Source organism: Lynx rufus, unplaced genomic scaffold (genome assembly GCF_022079265.1).
Source record: "Lynx rufus isolate CCGP_SWC_20201006 ecotype Redwood Valley unplaced genomic scaffold, mLynRuf1.p SCAF_8, whole genome shotgun sequence".
NCBI classification, from domain to species: Eukaryota; Metazoa; Chordata; class Mammalia; order Carnivora; family Felidae; genus Lynx; species Lynx rufus.
The window spans coordinates 15,818,342-15,840,762 of NW_025814896.1; the positions used below are offsets into that span (position 1 = coordinate 15,818,342).

Here is a 22,421-nt window from a genome sequence, read left to right on the forward strand (position 1 = left end):
CCTTGACACTGGGTCTCCCGTTGCTGAAATCTTTTCCGGGACCTTCCCTGTCTGCCTTTCTTTTGAACAAGCCATTCCACCTGCATTCCATCCGGAAGGTTCACCATTACTCTCTAGGGACAGCAGGGACCTAACAGTACAAGGTTGTGAGTGACCCCAAGCTCAGCTTGCAGCCTTAACCTACCTATGGTGTGGGGGCATAAAAAAAAAAAATCCCAACCCACAGTGGACCACTAAGACTTGCCAGTATTTCCCCTCACCTCTCACAGCGACTCTCCCGTCCCCTACTATAACAAGAGTATAGGCAGGCAGGTTCCCACCGCCCTTTGAGGGTGGTTGCCACAGATGGAAGTTCTGGAACTAGTCTGGTTGGGCAGCACATGGTAGCAAGCCAGCCCCAAACCCATTCTCACCTTGGGCTGAAATACACTCTACCCTGATGTTTTTCCCCCTCTCCTTGTGGGAGTGTGCAAGTTTTTGCAAAGGGGGCAGATGCCATAAGGAAACAGGGTTGCAGGCTACCATGAACCATGAACAGTGACAGGGATTCGTAGAACCCTGGAAATGACCAAGCCTTGTGCAACCATCTCTCACAGGGTTTAAAAAAAGGGGGCGGGGGGGGGGGGACGTGTGTGTCTTGAATGGGATGCAAAATAAATGTAGAGAACAAATCCCAGAAGCTAAAAAAGACGGTTTGTTGTGGAAGGTGGAGAGGTGGCACAGAATGTTCTGGTGGAAAATGGTTGTTAATGCTAATTTCTTCCCTTTTACAACACCTTGACTTGGGGTTCTAACTGGGATGAAATAAGGATGTTTCCTACTTCTAAAGAAAGAATTGAGCCAAAAATAGTGTGATCAGAATAGGTAGCTGGTTCTGGTAGTGAGAGAGATGGCGCCATAGATCAATTCACAGGCAACTGATAAAATTTTTTATTTCACTTTTGAATTTTTACACTTTTCCTGATTATTCCATGTAAGGTGGAAACTAGAACTGTTGAAAAGACATACACAAATCTAGTACATCGGTAACCGGGGATTTTTCTTTTTTTGCTATACTATTTTCACAACCACAGGTGTGCTTGCTCGGCAATATAACCGTCACAGAAGCAAACGTGAGGCAGAATACTGGTGAGGAAACACAAAGCAAGAAAGAGCTACCAGATATACAGACAGGCTCGTTCCACATTCACTACTGCATTTTCAAGCGCCAAGTATTAACTGCACATTTTTGTTCAGCTAGAAGGGGCGGGGGGTGGGGGGGCAGGGATTTTTTTTGTTTTTTGTTTTTTTTTCCTTTTTTTTTTCCTTTTGGTTTGTTTTAAATCAGTGCATGAATGTTTCTTTTCTCATTTCAGCAGATGGACAAACAGGTGGACACTACGGCTACGTGGAATGTTCAAGGGAGAGGGGGGAACTGTGAGACTGGTAGGCCTGGCTATTCTGGACTCTCCCCACTGCGGCGTTCATGCAACTTCCCTGCATCATAGGGTCTTGTTCAAACAGGTCTGTGAACTTGGCTGGAGGAGGCACACTTGGGAGATCTGGTGACAGGTACTAACAAGCATTGTCAGGGCTGGCTGCAATACAGGGAGAAATCATGGATATTTAAAAATACTTTTTTCATTCAGGTTTCCGTATGACTGAAGAGCAACAAGCGTGCTGAGAGCTGGAGGAAGCCAGAGCTGTGTGCCGGGAGCTCTTCTCAGAAACTCTCTGAAGCGCCGCCTGCTGACCAAAGTGCTCAACAACTCTGCTCACTCCCTGCAGGCCCCCATCCCTGCCCAGATGGGATTACATACGATGATGAACGGAAGACAACGGCAGAATTCAAAAAGAAAATGGTGTCAGGAAGCAGGACAGAAACTTAAAGAGGGAAAAGAATACCGAAGTCAACAGTCAAAAGGGACAGTGGGAAGAATGTTTCGATTTCAAAATTTAGAAGCCGGGAGCTAGGAAGCACCTGAAGATTGAGTACCTCTCAAGTGAGAGGCAATCTCTGCAGAACATTACTCTTAAAGGTATCACCCAGGAAACAGAGGCGGCCTTTTTGATAGGCTACACACACAGCTTTTTGCTCCTCTAGCTCCTGGTTATAAGGAAAACCGATTCCACCACGGGAGCATAAGACAAATCAGTATGACGGCTGTAGGAAGGGGGTGTTAGCCACACGTCACACAACACGTGTTCCAGGAGCACTGGACCTTTCCCTGGGGTCAAAACCCAATTATCTGCCACAAAGAGTTTCCATTTCAGGCTTCGAGTTTACTCAGAGGAAGACACTGTGGACGTCTCCAGTCACGAACTTTTGACTGGCAACAGCCCGGACTGGCCAAGCGCCTGTAATCCCCAAAACACAGGCAGAACTACTCTGAGTTGCTGTCACAATTGAATGTCACAGGACAGGTGTCTCACTCCGTGCCCCAGCGTCACAATATAATCTCTATAACTTTCTGTACAACTTTACAATGGAACTGTAGTTCAGGGACTAGTTGGATATCAGATTAAACTTTCCAAAAAGTTACACATAATTCAGGTCTATTTTTTTCTACCAGTAAGAGGTCTGCTAAGTTACAAAACCCCATAATCACAGTGTTCAGTTAAAAAAAAAAAAAAAAATTCAACACACAGTAATCCTGTCAATGTTAATCAAAATAAAAACTTCAGAATGCCGTGGCATTTATGTGACCAATCGGAGTTTTAGATACAAACGCCAGCTGTTTATCCCGTGGACCATTTTGCTAGGCTGAGGCTGTGAAAAATTAAAAGTCGACGTACGACTCCTTTTTTTTTTTCTTTTTATCGCACAAAAGGGATATATGTGGAGGGTACAGAGTGACACTGAACAGATCACGAAGCACAACAGACATTAGTTCTCTCCCTCCCCAGCATCTCCTTCATCTCCCTGGTTTTCCGACGTCCACAGCTGAAAAGAGAAAAACAGAGCTCGAATCAAAATAGGGCTACTCAAATTTACTCAGCGAGGTAGGCCCAGTCTGTGTCAGCTTATCTTCCATCTTCACTGCTTAAAATTCTTCCTGTATTATTGAAGACAGGGAGACTGCAAAGGTCAAAACTTCAGCAGTCATTTCTAACCAATTTAACAATTTTAATACTTTTAACTGTACTTACAGGGTACAGATCCCCTTGAGTCTTGGGCAATAGTGAGTAGGAACAAGATTATACACCCTCCAGAAACAGCTGCACAAACCAGCAATACTTACAGTGAGATTGTCCCTAAGCAACTGCATGATCAGGGTGCTGTCTTTGTAAGACTCTTCATTCAGTGTATCCAATTCAGCAATTGCTTCATCAAATGCCTAAAACAAAGAGCCTTTAGCAAAGTTGTCACAGGTTCTCTGGAGCTAGTTTAGCCCCATTTTTTTCTGTTAACAACAAGTGAATACAATTTCTTCTCCAGTACCGTACTTTGGGGGAACTGAGGCTATTACGACCTTGTTTGCTAGCTGTTTCAGCAAACAGATAATGCATGTTCATAAAGCACCAACGAACAATGACAAAAAAGTCCTAGCTGAGAACTTCACTGTATGTGAGAAGATAGCAGGTGTTACCGTCAACCCAGCACAAATTCACATAACTTTTTAACTGCCAAAGATATTTCCAGTAACCCTTTTCTTCTTTCTTTACTAAAACTCCAAAGGTCTGGATACAGGGAATAAAGTGAGAACGGAAGTTCACACCACTAAATCTGATTCAATTAAGTGCCAGACCTTAGAGAATTCATTTCATACAACTTTTCCGGATTAAAAAATTCTTAAATAACAGTGTGCATGTTCAAAGACTAAAAAATATGTAGAAAAGGCAGCTGAGTTACCAACAGAAGATAGGAGGTAACCCAGCACACAAAGTAAACCTGGTCTGATTTCTTTCTTTGGTTTACATAGTAGTAACTTCAAATCTTGGTATGAGAAATATAATACCTAACAGCGCCTAGAGAGCCCAGAGCTTGACAAGAAATAACACACTACCTTCCTCCTGAATTTTCTTAAATTCAGGTAATAAAAACAAATTCTTAAAAAACAAGCACAAAACCAAAACCAACCAAACACACACACACACACACACACACACACACACACACACACACACACACACACACACACACTGTTTTCCTGTGATCAGAAAGCAGAGAAGGTCATTCTCACCGTTTTTGCCAGGCTGCAAGCCTTTTCAGGAGAGTTCAGAATCTCATAGTAGAAGACTGAGAAATTCAGTGCCAGGCCAAGTCGAATTGGGTGTGTAGGCTGCATTTCTTTCTTACTAATTTCAAATGCTTCCTGGTAAGCCTGCTGGGAGTTCGACACAGTGGCTATAAGAAAGATAAGAACATTAAAGGGGAGGTTCTTTCCCAGGTGCATCGCACATTGGACCACCATCCAGTTATTTTACCACACTGGGCGTGGCTGAGGAACCATCAAATGAGGGGTGTCTCCGCCATTTTATTAACAACCATTCGTTAAAGGTATACTCTCAGCCAAGTACTACATGAGATGCTTTGGGAGAAAATGAAAACAATTAGGACAAAGTCTCCTAAAGCAGTTAAGAAATACAGAAATAACCTTTAACAAGACAGAACACGGGAAACAATACGCTCCAGCGGAAGAATCATGGACTTTGGAGTCAACAGACCCAAACTCGAATTCCAACTCCTATTCACTAGATGTGGGGTTTGGAGCACGTGAAAACTTCCATGAGCCCTGGTTTCCTTATCAGAAAAGCGAACAGATTCCCACCGCAACTCCTAGAGTTTTGTAAGGAATAAATGAGATTCTAGAACACTTGGCACGTAGCAGGCACTTAAATAAAAGCACAGCTGTAGTTATCACCGTCACGAAAACGCGTATGTGATGAAAGAAATGCATCACTATTTACTATAGCGGTTCTAGGCTACCAGATACTTCAAAGTTTCAATAACGAGCCTTTTTTTTTTTTTTTTAAAGAAAAGGATCTCTTTAAACGCACTACTGCGCCACACTTTTCATGCCCTGTTTTCCCCTTAGATACATTCTGATTTGTCACTCCCCATGACCCTGCTAATCACAGGTCAGCACAGTGCTGTGGTCTTCAAAATTTTCAGTACTGTGACAGTAGTGTCTATGAGGAACAAAGCAAAAACGGTTTTAAAATTCTTATGAAGGAAGACTGGCTCCACTACTGGTCAAATTTCTAAGGAGAAAAAAAAGTTACTTACTTTGTTTATTGTCTCCAGATGCCACCTCAGAAAGATATCTAAAATAATCTCCTTTCATTTTCAAGTAGAACACCTTACTTTCTGGTTGCGTAGCATTGGGAATAAGATATTTGTCCAACAGCTCCTAAAAAATGATTCACATTCTGTTAAGAATCTGGAAATATTAGTTAGAAGATGTTATAACTATGTTTGAGGTTCAAAACACATACTACCACTTCTAAATAATATTTTTGAAGATTTAAAAAAACATAATTTCCATCCAAAGCTTTTAAGTGGTTTTTAGCCCAGGTCGTAACAGCAGATGCCTGTGTCCTTCTGTTAAAAATCACTCTGACCATCCACAAGGGGTTGATTAAAATATAGCCACACAATGGAATGCTACATAAGGCCTTAAAAATGACGATGCAGAACCACACTGATAACATGGTAAGGTTCTCAAAACAAGTCAGTGGAAAAAAAAAAAAGAAAAAAGGATTATAAATACCACATGAATCCTATTTGAATATTAAAATATGCATGTGCACACGCAAATATGGAAGGGAAAACTCTTGAGGGATATTTATCAAGATGTTAATAATGGTTCTCTATGTGACAGGATTAGAAATGATTTTTACTCTCTTATTTATACTCTTCTGCCTGGCTCCCCCCACCCCTTTTAAAAACAATGAACTTGTATTACTTCTGTAATTAAAAAAAAAAAAAAAATCTTTACCTTTTGGGAGGAAAAAGGCGGTAATAGAGCAAAAGTGCCAAAAACTAAGTTGAAAATCAATCGGACCTGGGTAGAAATCCGTCCTCTGCCACTTACTATCTGTGACCCTGTATTTAAGCACCTGTGCCTTAGTTTTCCCGGCTATACAATGGGGAAGCATAATAGCCATCTTCTAGGATAATTATGAGGATAAATGAGCTAGTGTATATGAAGCGCTTAACACGTTGCCTGGCACGTAGTAAGCACTCAAAAAGTAGCTAATACTATTATTAATAATAAATTCCTTTAAACATTTATGCTTACAACAAAAGCAGTTCTGAAGGAGTCCAAGCTTCGTATACAGAGCAATATTTTCGAAGAGTTGTTTTAGAATGTGGCATCCTGAAAAACTGGTTAAGAGGCAGTAAGTACCATGCTTTTCTTCACATTCTTTCAGATGCTCTTAAAAGCTGGTCTACATTTCAGGAATTATGGAACTTTCTTGCCCTTGGAATGCATGCCATACTTCATCTGAATACCAGATGTACCTAACATTCAGGAATTAGTGCACCATTAACAAACCCCCAAATTACGAACAGGCAACAAATTTAGCCATGACACTCTTACACCATGAGTCTCATAAGAAGGGCAGCTCAATGCAAAAGCTTAGTTGTAAGGGAATTTAGTCAATCAGAGTGAGAAGCTGCAAGGGACAGTCGTCATTTTAATACTCTCTGCAGACAGACAGGGTGTGACTCCTTATGGGTTAGGGAGGAGGAGTACTGCCTGATGGCTGACAAGCTTTGTACTGGTTTTCAAAAGAAAGGTGTCATGGGCAGTAATTCGGAGAGGCAGCCAGCAGGGGAGGAGGTAGATCCACAAGTGTGAATTCCTTTTCCCTTCAAAGCAGCCCTCACCGTTCATTTTTACCTGATTTCACCTGGAAGAAAAAGAAAGTTCCCAGTGGGCTCAGGATGTGAGGGAAAGACAATATGATCATGACTTGCTCTAGGATACGCACCCCTCCCATCCAACCCCAGACTGTGGTCAGAGTGAAATAGTTCAGAATCAATCACTTGACCAAGGCTTATCTAAAACCCAGGAGAGGACAATCCCCAACCGCATCTGATCTGGCTTCGGAACGCAGGCCAAACTGACGGGCGCGGCTAACTTTCAGGCCTTTACACTGTGCAGACGCGACTGGGAGAGGGTGAAAGGGAGCTCAGTTTCTTGCTCCCGTCTCCCCTGCTGGAGAGGACATCACCACTCAGCCTGACATACAGAACAGCCTACCTGTGGCTGCACCTACCTGGCATCCTGCCTATCTGGACGCGGTTTCTAAAGAAAAGATGGAGGGATGCTGACTCAGTGTTCGTGTTTATCACAGGTCTTTTTGAGGGGAGGGGAAAACACCCCATTTGTGATGAGCAACCTCTGATCAAATAAGAGGTGAGAGAAATCACATCATACGCTCACAAATTAGTTGCAACTGGTTTGCAGCTTTCCAGTACATTCCAACACCTTTCTCTCAGAAGTCGTTTGAGAGTTTGTATTTGCACATTAAATCGATACTGTCTGGAAATCACTATCTGAAACAGAAGCACTGGCCTCTTACCAGAACGTCATTGCAGATGTCCTGCAGTTCGGCCTCTATCTTCTCCCGGTACTCTTTGCCCATCTGCTGCTTCTTCTCGTTCCTCTCTGTCTTCTGCTCGATGCTGGAGATGACGCGCCAGGAAGAGCGGCGGGCGCCCACCACGTTCTTGTAGGCCACGGAGAGCAGGTTTCTCTCCTCATTGGAGAGTTCGTGCCCCTGCTCCGTGACCGCCTTCATGGCCGCAGCCATATCGTCGTAGCGCTCGGCCTGCTCAGCAAGTTTGGCTTTCTGTACCAGCTCACTCTTATCCATGGTCGTTCCCTAGAACAGGAGCAAGAGAGAAAAAAGAGAGGAAGCAAGTGTCAGGGTTCAGGGCCCAGGAAATGCAATGTAAATCTTCTTCCAACCGTGTGGTGAGAATCATACCTAGATACGAAACGTGTGCTTCCAAAAGCCCTCGGCAATGCTGAACATGAGCACTTACAGGGTTAAGAACTTTGTTAAGTTTTCTAGGGTTTTTTTTTTTTTTTTTTTTTTTTTTTTACCAAGAGTAGATATGTTCACAACAATCCCTTCCCCCTTTTTGAGGTGAAGAAATGGAGGTTCGCAGAAGGCTCCAGGCAACCCTGCTGAGAGACCCCTGGAGACTCGTCTCTGTCCCCACATGTCCTGTCTGCCTTCCCAGCACATGGAGGCTGCTGTACCAACTATTTCTTTAGAGGCTTATGCTAAACACACATCCTTAACTTCTTTCCAGAACTGTCTGGTTTTGACCAGTATGACTTTTTCCCCATAGTATAGAGAAAAACACCTTACGTGTGATGAAGTGTGATGATTGCTTCCATTAATTTTAAAGCAAAGCTAGAGCTTTAAATGTTACACTTGGTAGTGCCCATCAAGAGCGGGCACCTCAAAATAGGAGCCATCGTTACCGGATCTTCTGCACTTTGCTAACTTTGTTACAAGGACACATTGTAGACAAAAGCATAAACCAAAGGCAGGCAGATTCAGCTCTCTCCAGCACCGGCTCTGCTACTTACAAGTGGAATATGACCTTGGTCACATCACTTAACCTCTGAGAGCTTCAATTTCCTTACTGGAAAGTAAGAACATTACCTACTCTCCGTGGCGCTGCCGTGAGGAACAAATGACCTGATCTATGTGAAGGTGCTTTGAGAAGTTTCGAGCATTACAAGCATCAGGCACTAATTTTGTATATGGCATAGGTTGTAAGAGGAATGCATTCAAGATGCACAGCAACAGAACTTCAAACCATAACTGAGTTCATTTAAAAAAAAATTTTGAGGGGCGCCTGGGTGGCTCAGTCGGGTAAGTAAGTGTCTGACTTTGGCCTAGGTCATGATCGCGCTGTTTCCAAGTTCACGCCCCGCATCGGGCTCTGTGCTGACAGCTCAGAGCCTGGAGCCTGGTTCAGATTTTGTGTCTCTCTCTCTCTGCCCTTCTCCCGTTCAGCACACGCTCTCTCTCTAAAGTAAACAAACATTTAAAAAAATTAAAAAAAAAAATTTGGAATAGTCACTTTCAGTGACCTCAGCTTATCAAACCTTTTAGACACCCATCAGTTAATATGCCTCAAATTATTCACCTCACCTTAGTCAATTCCTCACAATAATCACTATTTACAGAGAATTCAGTTTTTGGATAATATGTAGCTAAAAAATTTTGTTAAACAAAACGAACCAAAAGTTTGTTTTACGTACTGTTAGTTTAAATTTTGATATGTCCCTCTGTGCCACGGTGTACAAATATACTATTATCTTAGGTACAAAAAGGGAAAATACTACTTTAAATAATAGTAGGAATATCAGTATCTGTTTAAAGTTTACTTATTTTGAGAGAGCATGGGGGAGGGGCAGAGAGAGAGAGAGAGAGAGAGAGAGAGAGAGAGAGAATGAATGAATCCCAAACAGGCTCCACAAACTGAGATCATGACCTGAGCCAATATCAAGAGTCAGACACCCAACCAACTGAGCCACTCAGGCACTCCGGAGTTATCAGTATTTTTAAAACAAATTCTTTCAGGGGTGACTGGCTGGCTCAGTCAGACTCTTTCTTGATCTTGGGGTTGTGAGTTCGAGCCCCATACTGGGTGTAGAGATTACTTAAAAATAAAATCTTTAAAAGATAAAACAGAAAACCCAAATTCTTTCATTACTATATACACAGCATCACAATTTAAGACTCTGAAAATGACTAATAATTTTAAAATAGCAAAGGAAGTACAACCTCTCCTCACAACATGGTTTTGCCTCAAGTATTTCTGCATTTTTAAGCGAGAAATTCTACAGACAGGGCCCTATCACATGAAAATGTGTTATTAGATGGAGCATAAGATAAGATACGCCCCAAACCTAGACAATTCCGACAGATTTGGTTCTCTAAGTTCAGAACTACTACTTTCCTTCCCACTGCCTATGATCTAAGTCATACTCAGAGCCTCGTCCTACATAAGGCTTGCTAATTCTAAGCTCACACTCAGTGAAGCAAGTCTCACCTGATCTGCCCGACATCTTCACCCACGTCACTAGAGGGAGACTGTAACAGAGATAATAACCCTCATGAAACATTCCATTTGCTCTCCTACGTTTTCCGGCAGTCCCCAGGGGCACAGCGTCAGTTCTAATCAAACAGCAGCAATGATGCTATTTCCAGGTGACAACTGAAAGCCTGTATGTCATTGGAGAGGCTCTCTTCTTATACAGCAGCCACCTAGAAGGCCGTGTGCTCTAGACGCTGTGCAATGCCGGAAGCCTGAGTCCCCGAGTGACTGTGTCGTGCAGGGACTCCTACAGGCTGGCCCTGGACTGGAAGTATGGTCATTGGGTGAAGTCACGGAGATGCTGGTGCTGTTGGCTGCCACAACACAGCCTAGTCTACTCTGATCAAAGTCCATCAAAAGGACGCCATCCTTCATGTTCAAATTACACACTTACTCACTATGTCTAATTTTCTTGACCACAAAGTCGTTCAGACTTTCAGACAGCAAATAATCCTATCTTCGCTGTTCCTCAAAGTGAGAAACATTCTGAGAGAAGCTAACTTTCAATAACTTCAGAAACGTTCCAGTTTGCGGATGAGTTCAAAGTTAGCGATCACTTAGTGGCCCACTCTGAAGTTCATCGAACAGCACCTGTGCAACTCCACCAGGAAAGATTCCAATTAATAAAGTACTGGCCCAAAGCCAATTCAGAGCCAAGCCATCACATGCGGGATTATAAAAGAGTAGTAGAGAAACACAAAGGATCAACACTGCCCCAAAGATGCCACGAAACTCTTTGGCCTTGCCAGCCCCCCACTTAAGCTCTCCTCCCAAACAGTAAAAGTTGAATCCTACCTCTCTGAAGAATCCTGACTGCTCCCTGGGAGCTCCCAAAGGTACATGCCCTATTTCTCAAAATCAAATATGGGCTGTTTCGGGGCCAAGTATTTCAAGCTTCTTCAGAAGTTGCAAGAGCTTCTTGGACATTGAGAGCCATCTCGATATGTTAAGACTGAATACATGTCTTCAAAAATGTACCCATCTGTTTAAAAAACTTTAATTTCATACACACACAGGCACACGACAACTACAACAAACAAAATCCACAGCCAAGTGTCCTGATGCCTACTGCTTACATAACTTTTGACTTATATAACACGGATTTTGAAGCAGCTAGACCAATTTCAACAGGAAATGGGTTACACAACACCCAGCAGTTTGGAGGAAGGCAGGAGACGAGAGAGATCTGGAACAGTTCCTAGTTCTGCATCTGCATTAAGCCTCCCTTCCAGTCTCCCCAGACCCACGGCCTTTAGTCTCCTGTTACCTTCAGCCCTCTTGGTGTCTTAAAGAACAGACCCATTCTTAAAACTCTGACTGAGTCACTTCCTGCTCAAAATTCTTTAAAGTTCCCTCCTTCCAATAGTAGTCGGATTCACTCCCGTCATTGAAGATTTTCCAGCCTATCTTTCCAGCCTTTTGCCAAAACATGCCCTCCACACAATTTGTGCTTCTGCCAAAATGGTTTTCCTGGGAGTCTGCTTTTCGGTCTCCATGTCTTTGCTCACGAAGCCACTCCCTCTGCCTGGAACGTCCTTTCCCATCTACTGAGCATACAGAATTCTTCAGAGAGTGGCCCGAGTGCCATCCCCCCATGAAGTCTTTCTGAAACCACCAAGCTGGAGATGTCGAACATGATAGCCACCGGCCACATGTAGCTATGTCACATGTGGAAACCATGGTATTTTGGATATGTGGAGTTAAGTTTTTAAAAGAACTATTAAAATAGGCGCACCTGGGTGGCTCAGTCAGTTAAGTGCTGCACTCTTGATTTCAGCTCAGGTCATGATACCAGGGTCACGGGATCAAGTCCCGACTCGGGTTCCGCGCTGGGCGTGGTGCCGGCTTAAGAGTCTCTGTCTCCCTCTGCCCCCCTCCTCTGCTCACACTCTTTCTCCAACGAACAAAAAAAAATTAAAAATAACAAAAAAATAAAAAATTATTGAAGTAAATCTCACATGCTTTTTGCTTTTTTAACGTAGCCACCAAAAAATTTTTAACACGTGAGGATTGTATTCTATTTCTACTGGAGAGCGCTGCTCCAAGCTGAAAATATTCTCAACAAAGCATTATCATCTATCTCTCTCTTCACGACTTATCCCATTTCTTCAGTACTAAAATGATACGTATTTATCTCTAAGTCCCTCACCACACCATAAACTCTTCAGGGCAGATCTCCCACAGCACCTTGCACCCGACCCGCATCAACTGGCATCTGCTGCATGAACAGATCCCCAAACGAAGGAATAATAAAACTGCAAATGTGGCAGTTTTCCCTCCGCTCAGATAATTCAAAACACCAAGTACCTATTCTTCACGAGCACATTAAATCCTCATAATGTGTGTACCTCATTCCTTGTACGCCTGCATCCTCCTCCAAAATCACTCTGCCGAAGGCATGGCACAGGGAATATCGTTAGCGGTACTGTAACAGCGTTGGATGGTGACCGGTGGCAGCTACGCTCGGGTGAGCACAGCATTAACGTGTAGACTTGTCGAGTCACTACCTTGTTCACCTGAAACTAGTGTACCACGGCCAGTCAACTGTACTTCAACAGAAAAAGAGAAAAAAACCAAAGGAACTCTTAGTCCCGCCCCCACCCTCACTCAGTCACCCTAACGACCTTCTGGCAGCTCCACCAAGTCTAAACTCTGCCCGGCCTTCGAAGTCCTTTGTCGACGTGGCTCTTCCGTACCGGTCCGGCTTTCTCACTGGCCACTCTCCAACATGGATCTTTCTCTCCGGCTGGAGAAGACCCTCGAATACCCTACACGTGTCAGGCTCAAACACCTCTGAAAGGGCTTTTTTAGTTCCTCGGTCTAGAATGCTCTCCTCTGTACTTCCTGCCTATGCAAACCCTATCCATCCACCTGGCTAGAAAGCCTTCCATGGTTACCCCAGCCCCTGCTGATGGACCAGCCTGTGAATCCAAATGTACCTGTAGCCTATGACACAGTCCAGGGCCTACATTCCATATGTTTGCTGGTACACACGATGAGCAGGGTCCCTTCATCAACAGTGCCACGTGTTATGTCCTCACAGGAAAGCTCCCCATTGGTTTCTCACTTAATGCCTAACGCTGTGCCAAGCACAGAACTAATGCTCAAATAAGTATCTGTCAACTTTTCTCAACAACTCAGTACCGGGAGAGCAGAAAGAGCAGGGTAGCTGTATGTGGTTATGGCAGAAAGGCAACAGGACCAGGTGTAAGAGCGGGATGTGCTACTACAAAGCCCCGTGAGCTTGTTCGATCTCAGCCTTCCAATCTGTGCACTGGAGACATGACATCTAGCTCACAAGAGGTGCTGTGATGAGGTGGTGCAGGGAATTAAAGGAAATCTTTTTCTGAAAAGAAATGCATAGTGTGAAACCAATGGAAGCACTATTATTCCTCTAACAGTACCTACACATCCCCGTGTCGGCCCACAGATGTGAGCTCGGCTTTTTATTTATTTACTTAACATTCAACCCAGGAGAAGGAAAGCAAGTCTAGATTCTTCTTGTATAGGAAGTGAGTATATTACAACATTAACATTCCTAGATAAGACTCCAGCCTTCAACAGCCTCAAAGTGGACACACATGTTAACCATGACACCTTCGCTCATTAGTTCCTAATTGAATTTTCTTGAATTGAATGCCAAGAAGTGACGGTTTATAATCAGGACCTACTTTTCTTCTGAGACTTTCAACCAATGTCCTACCAAGAGAAACATCAGCAAGAGGTCCTTTATTTGCCTCCCCGAAACCTTAAAAGGCTGTGGTCTCACCATCCAGCCTGGCACTGATCGCTCAAGACGCCAGAGCAAACCTGTTAGAGGCCGCAACACATCAAACCAGGCAGAGTACCAGCAGACTTCCTTGTGCTGGGCACCAATCAGGAATGCCGACACGGAGATGCCTCAGAACGGTTCTCAAGCACAGCCATATGATGATGATGGGTGTCTATCTCTGCTAAGCCACTGGATGAGGTCCTGTAAACACTTTAGAGGACTGGGAAGCATTTGCCGATTAAATCAGCAATGCTTAGTGAAAAACTGGAAACAAGCTAAATCTCCAAGAGCAGAGCGGTTAAGAAGATGGATAGTTGGTACGAGACTACAGGCCTGTTAAAAGAAGGGAATTAATGTCACTTATCTATTAAAGAGATACATATAATCGGAAGAGGAAGAAAAAGAGGCACAAAAGTATTTCATTTTTGTAAAATACCACTAAGTGATATTATGAAGAATAATTCTGAGGGTGCCCATGAAATAACAGGATTTCCTTCAAATACATGAAACATCAAATCTGACAGTAAATGCTGAAATGAAAGTATCTACGAACCAACCAAGGCCCTCTATCTCAAAATTCTTTGCCTAGAGGATTTCTTGTAGCCAGGTTCAGAATACTGACAGGCCATTTCGCAGTAGCCTGAAGCAGATATCCAAGCACAGGAAGGAAAAAAATAAAAATAAAAATGACTACCCAGTGCTAATCCATATTAAAAAAAGAAAAGCAGCCTTGCAAAGGAAGAACTGAAAATGACCTTGTGAAACGTGGCCTTCAGCTATATCTAACTTTCAGTTATGTTTTGTCTTCAAGGAAAAGGACATGCTCAATTCTAAAATACTGAGCTTTGGGGCACCTGGGTGGCAAAGTCGGTTGAGCGTCCGACTTTGGCTCAGATCATGACCTTGCAGTCCGTGAGTTCGAGTCCCACATCACGCTCTGTGCTGACAGCTCAGAGCCTGGAGCCTGTTTCAGATTCTATGTCTCCCTCTCTCTCTCTGCCCCTCCCCTGCTCATGCTCTGTGTGTGTGTCTCTCTCTCTCTGTCAAAAATAAATAAACATTAAAAAAATTTTCTTTTTAAATAATACTGAGCTTTAACGGAGCTTAATAATTTGCTAGAAATTTAAAATAAGGATGCCATGGTCTATCATGTGTCTAATTATGAAACACACAGGAATGGAATCTGTTTCTAGGAAAGCCCCACATACAACAAATCTGGGCTTCAAAAAGAGAAATTTGGTGACGTTTAAAGAAACTTCTCTGAGCCTCAGTTTCCTCAAATGTTAAAAGGAGACATTAGTTGCTATCAAATAAGATGATGTGCAAAAAAAGGGCTAGTAGGTGCCCAGTCGGAGTAAAGGAAAGAAAGTCGACACATTCTTACTCTTAAGCTACTTCACAAAAACGTAGTGCATATAATTCAGTGTGTGTTGAAATCACTGCAAATGAAAAAACTCTTTTTGAGTATGAACTCTTTTCTTGGAACTCACTGACAGGAGCACCTTAAAAATCTAGACTCCCAAGTTTCCACAGGGTAGGAAGGGATCGTAAATTCTGACTAGCGTTCAGCCGCACCATTCCGGACAGAGCATCCACAGCACCATAAGGCCAAAGGTACAGTTCTCGAGTCACTCCGCTGAAGGAAAAACAGATGCCAAGCTACAAGCAGGAAGGAGTGAGAAAGTCAATGGGATCTGGTGGTCAGGGGGTGCTACCCAGAAAAAGTGAAGTACTCCTAGCTCTTAAAGAAAACTACTCGCTGAAAAACACCCACTCTAAACATGTCCGTGTGCCATTCAACACACAAAATTCACAGTCATGTCACCAACTTAATTCCGTCCGAACATTTGCAGGCTCTCTGTCAGAAAATGAAACAGCATGTCCGAAATACAAAATCATTAGCGCTGATGTCCAGCAAACACTGAATTGTGGAGGAAAACTTCTATTTCAAAATCTCTTCCCTCTTCCGCATCAGTTATTGAATATTGTTGTTAATTATGTCCAATTAGCCAAAACTAAAACAATGGAGGCATTAAGTGATACCCAAGGTCACACAATGTGAACCCAGCAGACAGGACAACAAATTGATATCTTGGCTTTAAAGGATCAATCCCAAAAGACAATATGCTGATTCTGATCCATAAACGCAGCTCAACTGGTCAATCTTGTGAATAGGGTTCAAAAGCTTTGAGCCCACCTACATAATGGAGTGACTCAGCCCAACTACCAGTACCACACCCCAACTCTATAGGTTACCTGACCTCTGTGAGTCTGTTTTCTCATGCATAAAACAGGCAAATCTACACAATATGGTTTTTGTAAGAAGTAAACCAGTTCATGATGCAAAATACTTAACAGTCTCTACGCACTGTAAACACTCAAACAGCAGCCACACAAAAGTCTAACCAACATGGTCAGCCAGGGAAGGGACACTTAACTACACACCTCATTTTTGCTTTTAATGTTTATTAGAGAGAGAAAGAGAGACAGGGTGCGCGCACAAGCAGGGAGGGGCAGAGACAGAATCCGAAGCAGGCTCCAGGCTCTGAGCTGTCAGCGCAGAGCCTGACTAGGGGCTCAAACTCAGGAGATGTGAGATCATGACCTGAGAGGAAGTCAAAGTCGGAGGCTCAACTGACTGAGCTACCCAGGCGCCCCCACACCTCATTTCTTTTAAATCCAAATGGATTTATTTAAAGACTTTTAAAAGAAAAGACACATGTTAATTTACCTATGCTTATTTCTAAAGTAGCACTTAGCATAGTTTACCCTAAATGTCTTTGTTGACTCCCACACTGGACTGGGAGTTTAAGGCAGGAATCCAGACTTTATCTCTGGGCACCCAACTTGTGGCATAATCCCTGCCATGCTGAGTAGGACTGTTTCATCACTTGATGCACCTTTTTTTTTTTTTTTGAAGTTTATTTATTTACTTTGGGGGGGGGGGGGAGAGAGAGAGAGAGAGAGAGAGAGAGAGAGAGAGAGAGAGAGAACACACAAGTATGAGTGGGGAAGGGGCAGAGAGAGAGGGAGAGAGGGAATCCCAAGCAGGCTCCGTGCTGTCAGCATGTAGCCTGACACCAGGCTCAATCACACGACTGCGAGATCATGACCGGAGCCAAAAGCAAGAGTGGGCCACTTGACCGAGTGGGCCACCTAGGCGCCACTCAATGCACTTTTTTAAAAGAAGTGCACAAGGCTGTTACTTCCTATGTGGACAGAGATAAGTAGACCACATCTGACCTATAAAATACAGACTATATTTACACTCTGACTTAGTCTACTTTTTGAATAGAGCCACCTTAGCTCCAATCAGAAGACAACACTATACTTTTTGACTAATGTTTCTCAGCTACTAATTTTTGAATTATTTTTTAATGTTTATTTATTTTTGAGAGAGAGAGAGAGAGGGAGGGAGGGAGGGAGGGAGGGAGGGAGGGAAGGAGGGAAGGAGGGAAGGAGGGAGAGGGAGAGAGACAAAGCATGAGTTGGGGAGGAACAGAGAGGGAGACACAGAATCCAAAGCAGGCTCCAGGCTCTGAGCTGTCAGCACAGAGCCCGACGCCGGGCTCAAACCCACGAACTGTGAGATCATGACCTGAGCTGAAGTCAGACACTTAATGGACTGAGCCATCCAGGCACCCCCCAATTTTTATATTTATAGATTCAAACTGAGTTTCAACAAGCCCTTAGAATATTTTCTGTCCATCTCCTCTTTTCAAAAGTCCATGCCAGCTGATTGTTGATTTAATAAATAACAAAAATACCCATCATTTATGGTTTACCTAAATGTGTAAAGCACTAGGCCTTTATTATCAACTCACTTAATCCTAAGTATTCTATGAGGTAGGTGCCATTGTCCCCTTTCACAGATGCCAGGAGTAACCTGCCCACGGTCACACAGGTATTAGCTGCCACATGGTCTTTCCTCTATGTGGCACTACCTCCTAATGCTCAACTAGGATTCCCAATGCTTACTTAAGGAAAAGATAAAATGGACAACTTTTCAAAAAACATACAAAGTCATTACAGTGAGATTTCAGAATTGGCCTTACGTTAATTCATCTAGCTTTAAAAATCAAAATAAAATTAAGGAGTTAAAAATAGCATATGCCAAAAACTCAAGAGACTGTCAAATAAGCTTTGAGGTCTGTGGGCAAATAGAACAATGGCCAGGATTCATATCTACTTTATTGTTACCTCTGTCCCGGTCAAGGCCATTCAGAAATAACTTTTACTGTTGGGTCTCTCAGGTTAAACAATGAAATAAAACTAACAGGAAAAAAAACTTACATAAGAGAGAACTGGCCAGATTATTAAAAAAAAAAAAAAAAAAGGCTGTCTCACTAACTTACTGTTGGGAATGACTTGTTCTCTTGAGGCCATCAATCAATCTTATCTCATTATAAGTACATATTAGAAACACAACTATGCCTGTATTAGAAGATCTTTTAGCCCAGAAAGCAGTAAGCTTTTTCCTTGGCTTTTAGCACACATATCCCAAAATAGAAAGTACTTTAGTCTATTTTTCCTCCCTAAGTATTCCCCTTAGAAAAATTCCCTTAGAATCCAGCTCCAACTGTAAAGTTTCTCCCTCATGACATACAGATGACTACCAGAACCAGATTCCTGTAGAGACCAAGATGGTTGTAATGCTCAGAAGGTGCTTTTAAAAAACAAATTTCTTGCCCCCTCGCTAGTGTGAACTGCCACCTCTCCTACAAAAATGCAGGAACCAAGGGATGTAAAGTCCCTTTACAAGTAAATCTTAGTTAAGTCTGGGGTATCCTTATTTCAAGGACAGCCGCCTAATGTGATGCCACTGAAAGAATAGGTAGCCTAACAGGAAATTATAATTTTCTCTCTACTTACGTAGATTTATTTTCTCATCTCTTCCTCCCCAACAAAATATGGAAAGTATCAAAATCTACAAAAAAAAGTAGTATGATAAGCCAAAATCAGTGATGACAGTCCTGACCACATCCCATTAGGTAAAGAACCTAGGATTAGATAAATCAGTGTGCCACAAAGTAACTGATGAATCCTTTTCCTAATATGAAGCAAATGCTAGAAACACTGGGGTCTTCACAAGCTTGCTTCCTGATGCACACCAGCAGTATCATCCCTACAGGTCAGAATGAATACGGTCCCTCCAATGTATTACATGATATTTATCCTCAAAAATAGCTAAAATTCCTGCCCAAACACATTTACTGTAATAGGATATGTGTAAAGAAACGTTACGAACTAAACGGTGCTCACACAAAACATGTTCTACCATTAGCAGACACCTGTTATTATAGCCAAAGTGCCTGGGTTTGATTTCTGGCTGCAGCGCTTACTTACCTTGTGCTGTGTATGGGTCTAAGTATATACACCCCTGGGAAAATTATCTAACTTTTCTATGCCTCAATTTCCTTATCTGTAAAATGGGGCTAATTGTACTTACCTATTTATTGTTAGTTGTTATGAAGACTTGGTTAATATGTGTAAGGTGCTTAGAACAAAGCTTGCCACACAGTAGACAGTGTAAGTGATCACTATTATTATAGACTAATTACCTGATGCTACCTCATCAGCTGATGAATAAATTACAAATGGACGGGTTCTTTTTTAAGTTTATTTGAGAGAGAGCTCACGTGCGAGCAAGCAGGAGAGGGGCAGAGAGAGAGGGAAAGAGAATCTTAGGCAGGCTCCAGGTTGTCAGAGCAGAGCATGAATCAGGGCTCAAACTCACGAACTGGGAGATTGTGACCTGAGTCAAAATCAAGAGTCAGACATTTAACCAACTGAGCCATCCAAGTGCCCCACAAATGGATGGATTCTTGTGTCTATACTATGTAGCATTTATGCTTTGTCTAGTCTCTACATATGTATATTCACAGATATAGTCAACTAACATTTATTAAACACCTACTATACCCCATATGCTTATTTTAATTATTGAGTTTGTCACAACACAACAAAGACTATATTACCATTCGTATTGTACAGATGCAAATAGGCTCAGAAAGACTGGAGATGCTATACACAAAATAAAATTCTACAATAATATATTGATTTTTGAAAAGCAACAGGTATATAAAGCAGGGATGGGTCTCATGAGAATGCAGCTGAAGAAAAAAGAAAGCTATTAATAGTGGACTCTGTGATTTAAAAAAAAAAACAAAACCAAAAGCTTATATTTAACAGTTTACAGTTTGTAAAAAAGGCCTCAGGACAACTCTGGAGATAGAGAAGCTAAGAACCAGAGATTAAGTAACATGCTAAAGATCCCACAGCTAGAAAATGCTATAGGAAAGACCTGAACCAAATTTATCTGACTCCAAGTCCAGTGCTCTTTGTTTCTATATCCACAGCCAATTGGGCAAAAGTCACTTTTTGCAGTGGCTCAAGTCTCTGGAGACTGTGCCTCCGGAACTAGCATCATGGGAATTTGCTCCGCCTGGTTTTATGGAGGCTGCCTTCCTGATCTATAGGGCTCCAATTCTAAAATGGCTTCAACATAACACAAGCACTGCATGATGGGAAATGTACAGAAGATTATAGGGTAGGAGCCATACTCCAGGAGCTGACAGTCCAGAAACATTTGCTCCTGATGAATGAGGATATTCAATCTAAAAACTAGGTGTGTGGTCTAGTCCAAATTGCCTCATTTCCCATAAAGACTTCATCTGTAAGATGGGTGAATGGTTTCTTATCTCACCGAAGAGAGTCTAGGAAAATAATTCAGTAGTTGCTACGAATTATTAGCGTTCCATTTGGAAGACCACACCTAAAATTCTAAGTAGGGTTCAGTAAAAACTGACACGTTTTACCCTCACCATTCTGTATGCTGCTAGGGAAAAAGATCCAAGAAAAATGAGGGCTCAGACAACTGAGATATTCCTGAGAAATGGGGTACGTTGGGAGCAGTCAAGAAAATCACTAATAATCAAGCACTATTTATACACATAAATTTCCAAAGAGAAAATGCAAAAAGCTGAGTAGCTGTGTGTCCAGTTCTATAAACTGCCTATGTGTGTGGTTTCAGATGAACAATTGAGACACAGTGAGAAATTCAGACAATTTTCATGTTCTTGAAAGTGCTTCATCTTTCTGCTTTGGATCCTGTGGCCGCCTGATTTTGTATGTTCATAACATCATCTGCCAAATTCCGTCTCCCACACAGGACAAGTAAAATCAGAGTCTGATGCTACCTAGCCTTACCAAAGAAAAAGGGAGTGAAGCCAAGGACAAGAGACATGCATTTTTACAGAAACGCTGGCAAATTACCAATACTGCCACCTTTGAAAACCCCATTACATGCAGTTCTCCATTTGCAACAAAGATGTACTCAATCCTCTAAAGATAAGGGGCCCAAATCAATCCCACCCCTTCCCCATTACCAGGAAGGGCACCAGGCAAATTTCAGCCCTAAAAACGTGCTAACACACAGTATGGGTAAATGTTGGGTGAGGACACAAAAGACTTTGGCATTAAATGACGGTAAATACCGTGGGAAAACACTCCCGATTTTCAGTCTCTGATATTTTTTTCCCGGGCATCAGGCCTGACTCAGTAACCGGTTCCAACAAATGCATTTTCTTGGTTCAAACCTCAACCCTGTGCTTCTCAGGGAATCTCGGGTTCTGCTAGGCTCCCAAGCCAGCGAACGATGAAGAAATGGCTTTACTGCAAAGTGGGAGGGGGTTTCCCCTTTGCTCTCTCCCAAGGTTAAACCCCTTACCCATCCAGGGGAGTCAATACAGGCCCTGGGCCTCGAAAACTCGCCCGTATTGGGTTAAATTTTAATTTTTGGAACCCAGAAAGCAAGGAACAGGGTTAATAGGGCTTAAAGAGTCGGTTTTCGCCAAGGAGCAGGGAGGAGTCGCGCAGGGATCGAAGCTGGGGAGGGGGGGGAATGGAGGGTCGGGGGTCCGCGGGTCGACGTCCCTCCGGGTCCCGTTCAGAGCCGCACCCCGCCCGCAAGGCAGGGCCGCAGGCGGCGAGGGCTGCCCAGGCCTTTCCGAGAGCGATGGGGCTCGGCCCCGGAAACAGGGAGGGGCCGCGGCCAGGCCGGGCCTGCGCCGCAGGCGGCCTCGCGGGGCCGGGGAAGCCGCGCGCCAACACCTCCCGGGGTCCACCCGCGAGTTCGCCCGCGTCGCCACGGCAGCCGGCGCCTGGGAAAAGCTTCGCGCTTGGGCCCCCAGGGGCCCCGGGCGGACCCCGCACCGCACTCACCGGGGGAGGACAACAGGGAGCAAAGGTGATTGCGGGCGAAGCTCCGAGCGCGGGTCACCGCTTCCTTCCCAAGCCCACTCCTCAGGCAGCAGCGGCGGCGGCTGCAAAGGCGGCGGCGGCGGCGGCGGCGGTGGCGGCGGCGGCGGCGGCAGCAGCTACCCCGGCTCCGGAATCGGCGGCGGCGGTGGCGGCAGCTCCACTTCCGCTCCGGTCACCACTTCCGCTCCGGCCCGAGCCCCGCCCCGCCCCTGCGCCGGCTCCTCATTGGGCGAGCGGGCCACGGGGTTGCCCCGGCCGCCCGAGAGGGGCGCTGACGGAGGGAGGAGAAGGGGAGAGGAGACCCGGGCGCCGCGGACGCGGAGCGAGGAG

At 43.8% G+C, this 22,421-nt stretch overlaps 1 protein-coding gene across 2 annotated transcripts; it reads right to left on the minus strand.

Moving 5' to 3' along the window:
• Nucleotides 1–915: 915 nt before the first annotated feature.
• On the minus strand, nucleotides 916–22,195 carry YWHAB (tyrosine 3-monooxygenase/tryptophan 5-monooxygenase activation protein beta). Of its 2 annotated transcripts, none has more exons than XM_047067982.1 (6): nucleotides 22,053–22,195; nucleotides 7,516–7,818; nucleotides 5,210–5,333; nucleotides 4,164–4,327; nucleotides 3,222–3,317; nucleotides 916–2,923 (listed from the first exon to the last, which is right to left on the minus strand). In XM_047067982.1, exons 2-6 carry the CDS (start codon nucleotides 7,807–7,809, stop codon nucleotides 2,867–2,869), a joined length of 735 nt encoding a protein of 244 aa, XP_046923938.1. In that variant the 5' UTR covers nucleotides 7,810–7,818; nucleotides 22,053–22,195; the 3' UTR covers nucleotides 916–2,866. The 2 variants fall into 2 exon arrangements, with proteins under 2 accessions (XP_046923938.1, XP_046923939.1); XM_047067983.1 differs by lacking the exon at nucleotides 22,053–22,195 and adding an exon at nucleotides 18,702–18,756.
• Nucleotides 22,196–22,421: the final 226 nt, after the last annotated feature.

Bases quoted from the DNA above. Each gene is read 5' to 3' on its own strand.
- YWHAB (XM_047067982.1), bottom strand. From the start codon at position 7,809: ATGGATAAGAGTGAGCTGGTACAGAAAGCCAAACTTGCTGAGCAGGCC. The intron at 3,318-4,163 runs GTGAGAATGACC...TCTTTGTTTTAG, and splicing joins CTTGCAGCCTGGCAAAAACG to GCATTTGATGAAGCAATTGC. The intron at 2,924-3,221 runs GTAAGTATTGCT...TTCTCTTTTCAG, and splicing joins TGCTTAGGGACAATCTCACT to CTGTGGACGTCGGAAAACCA.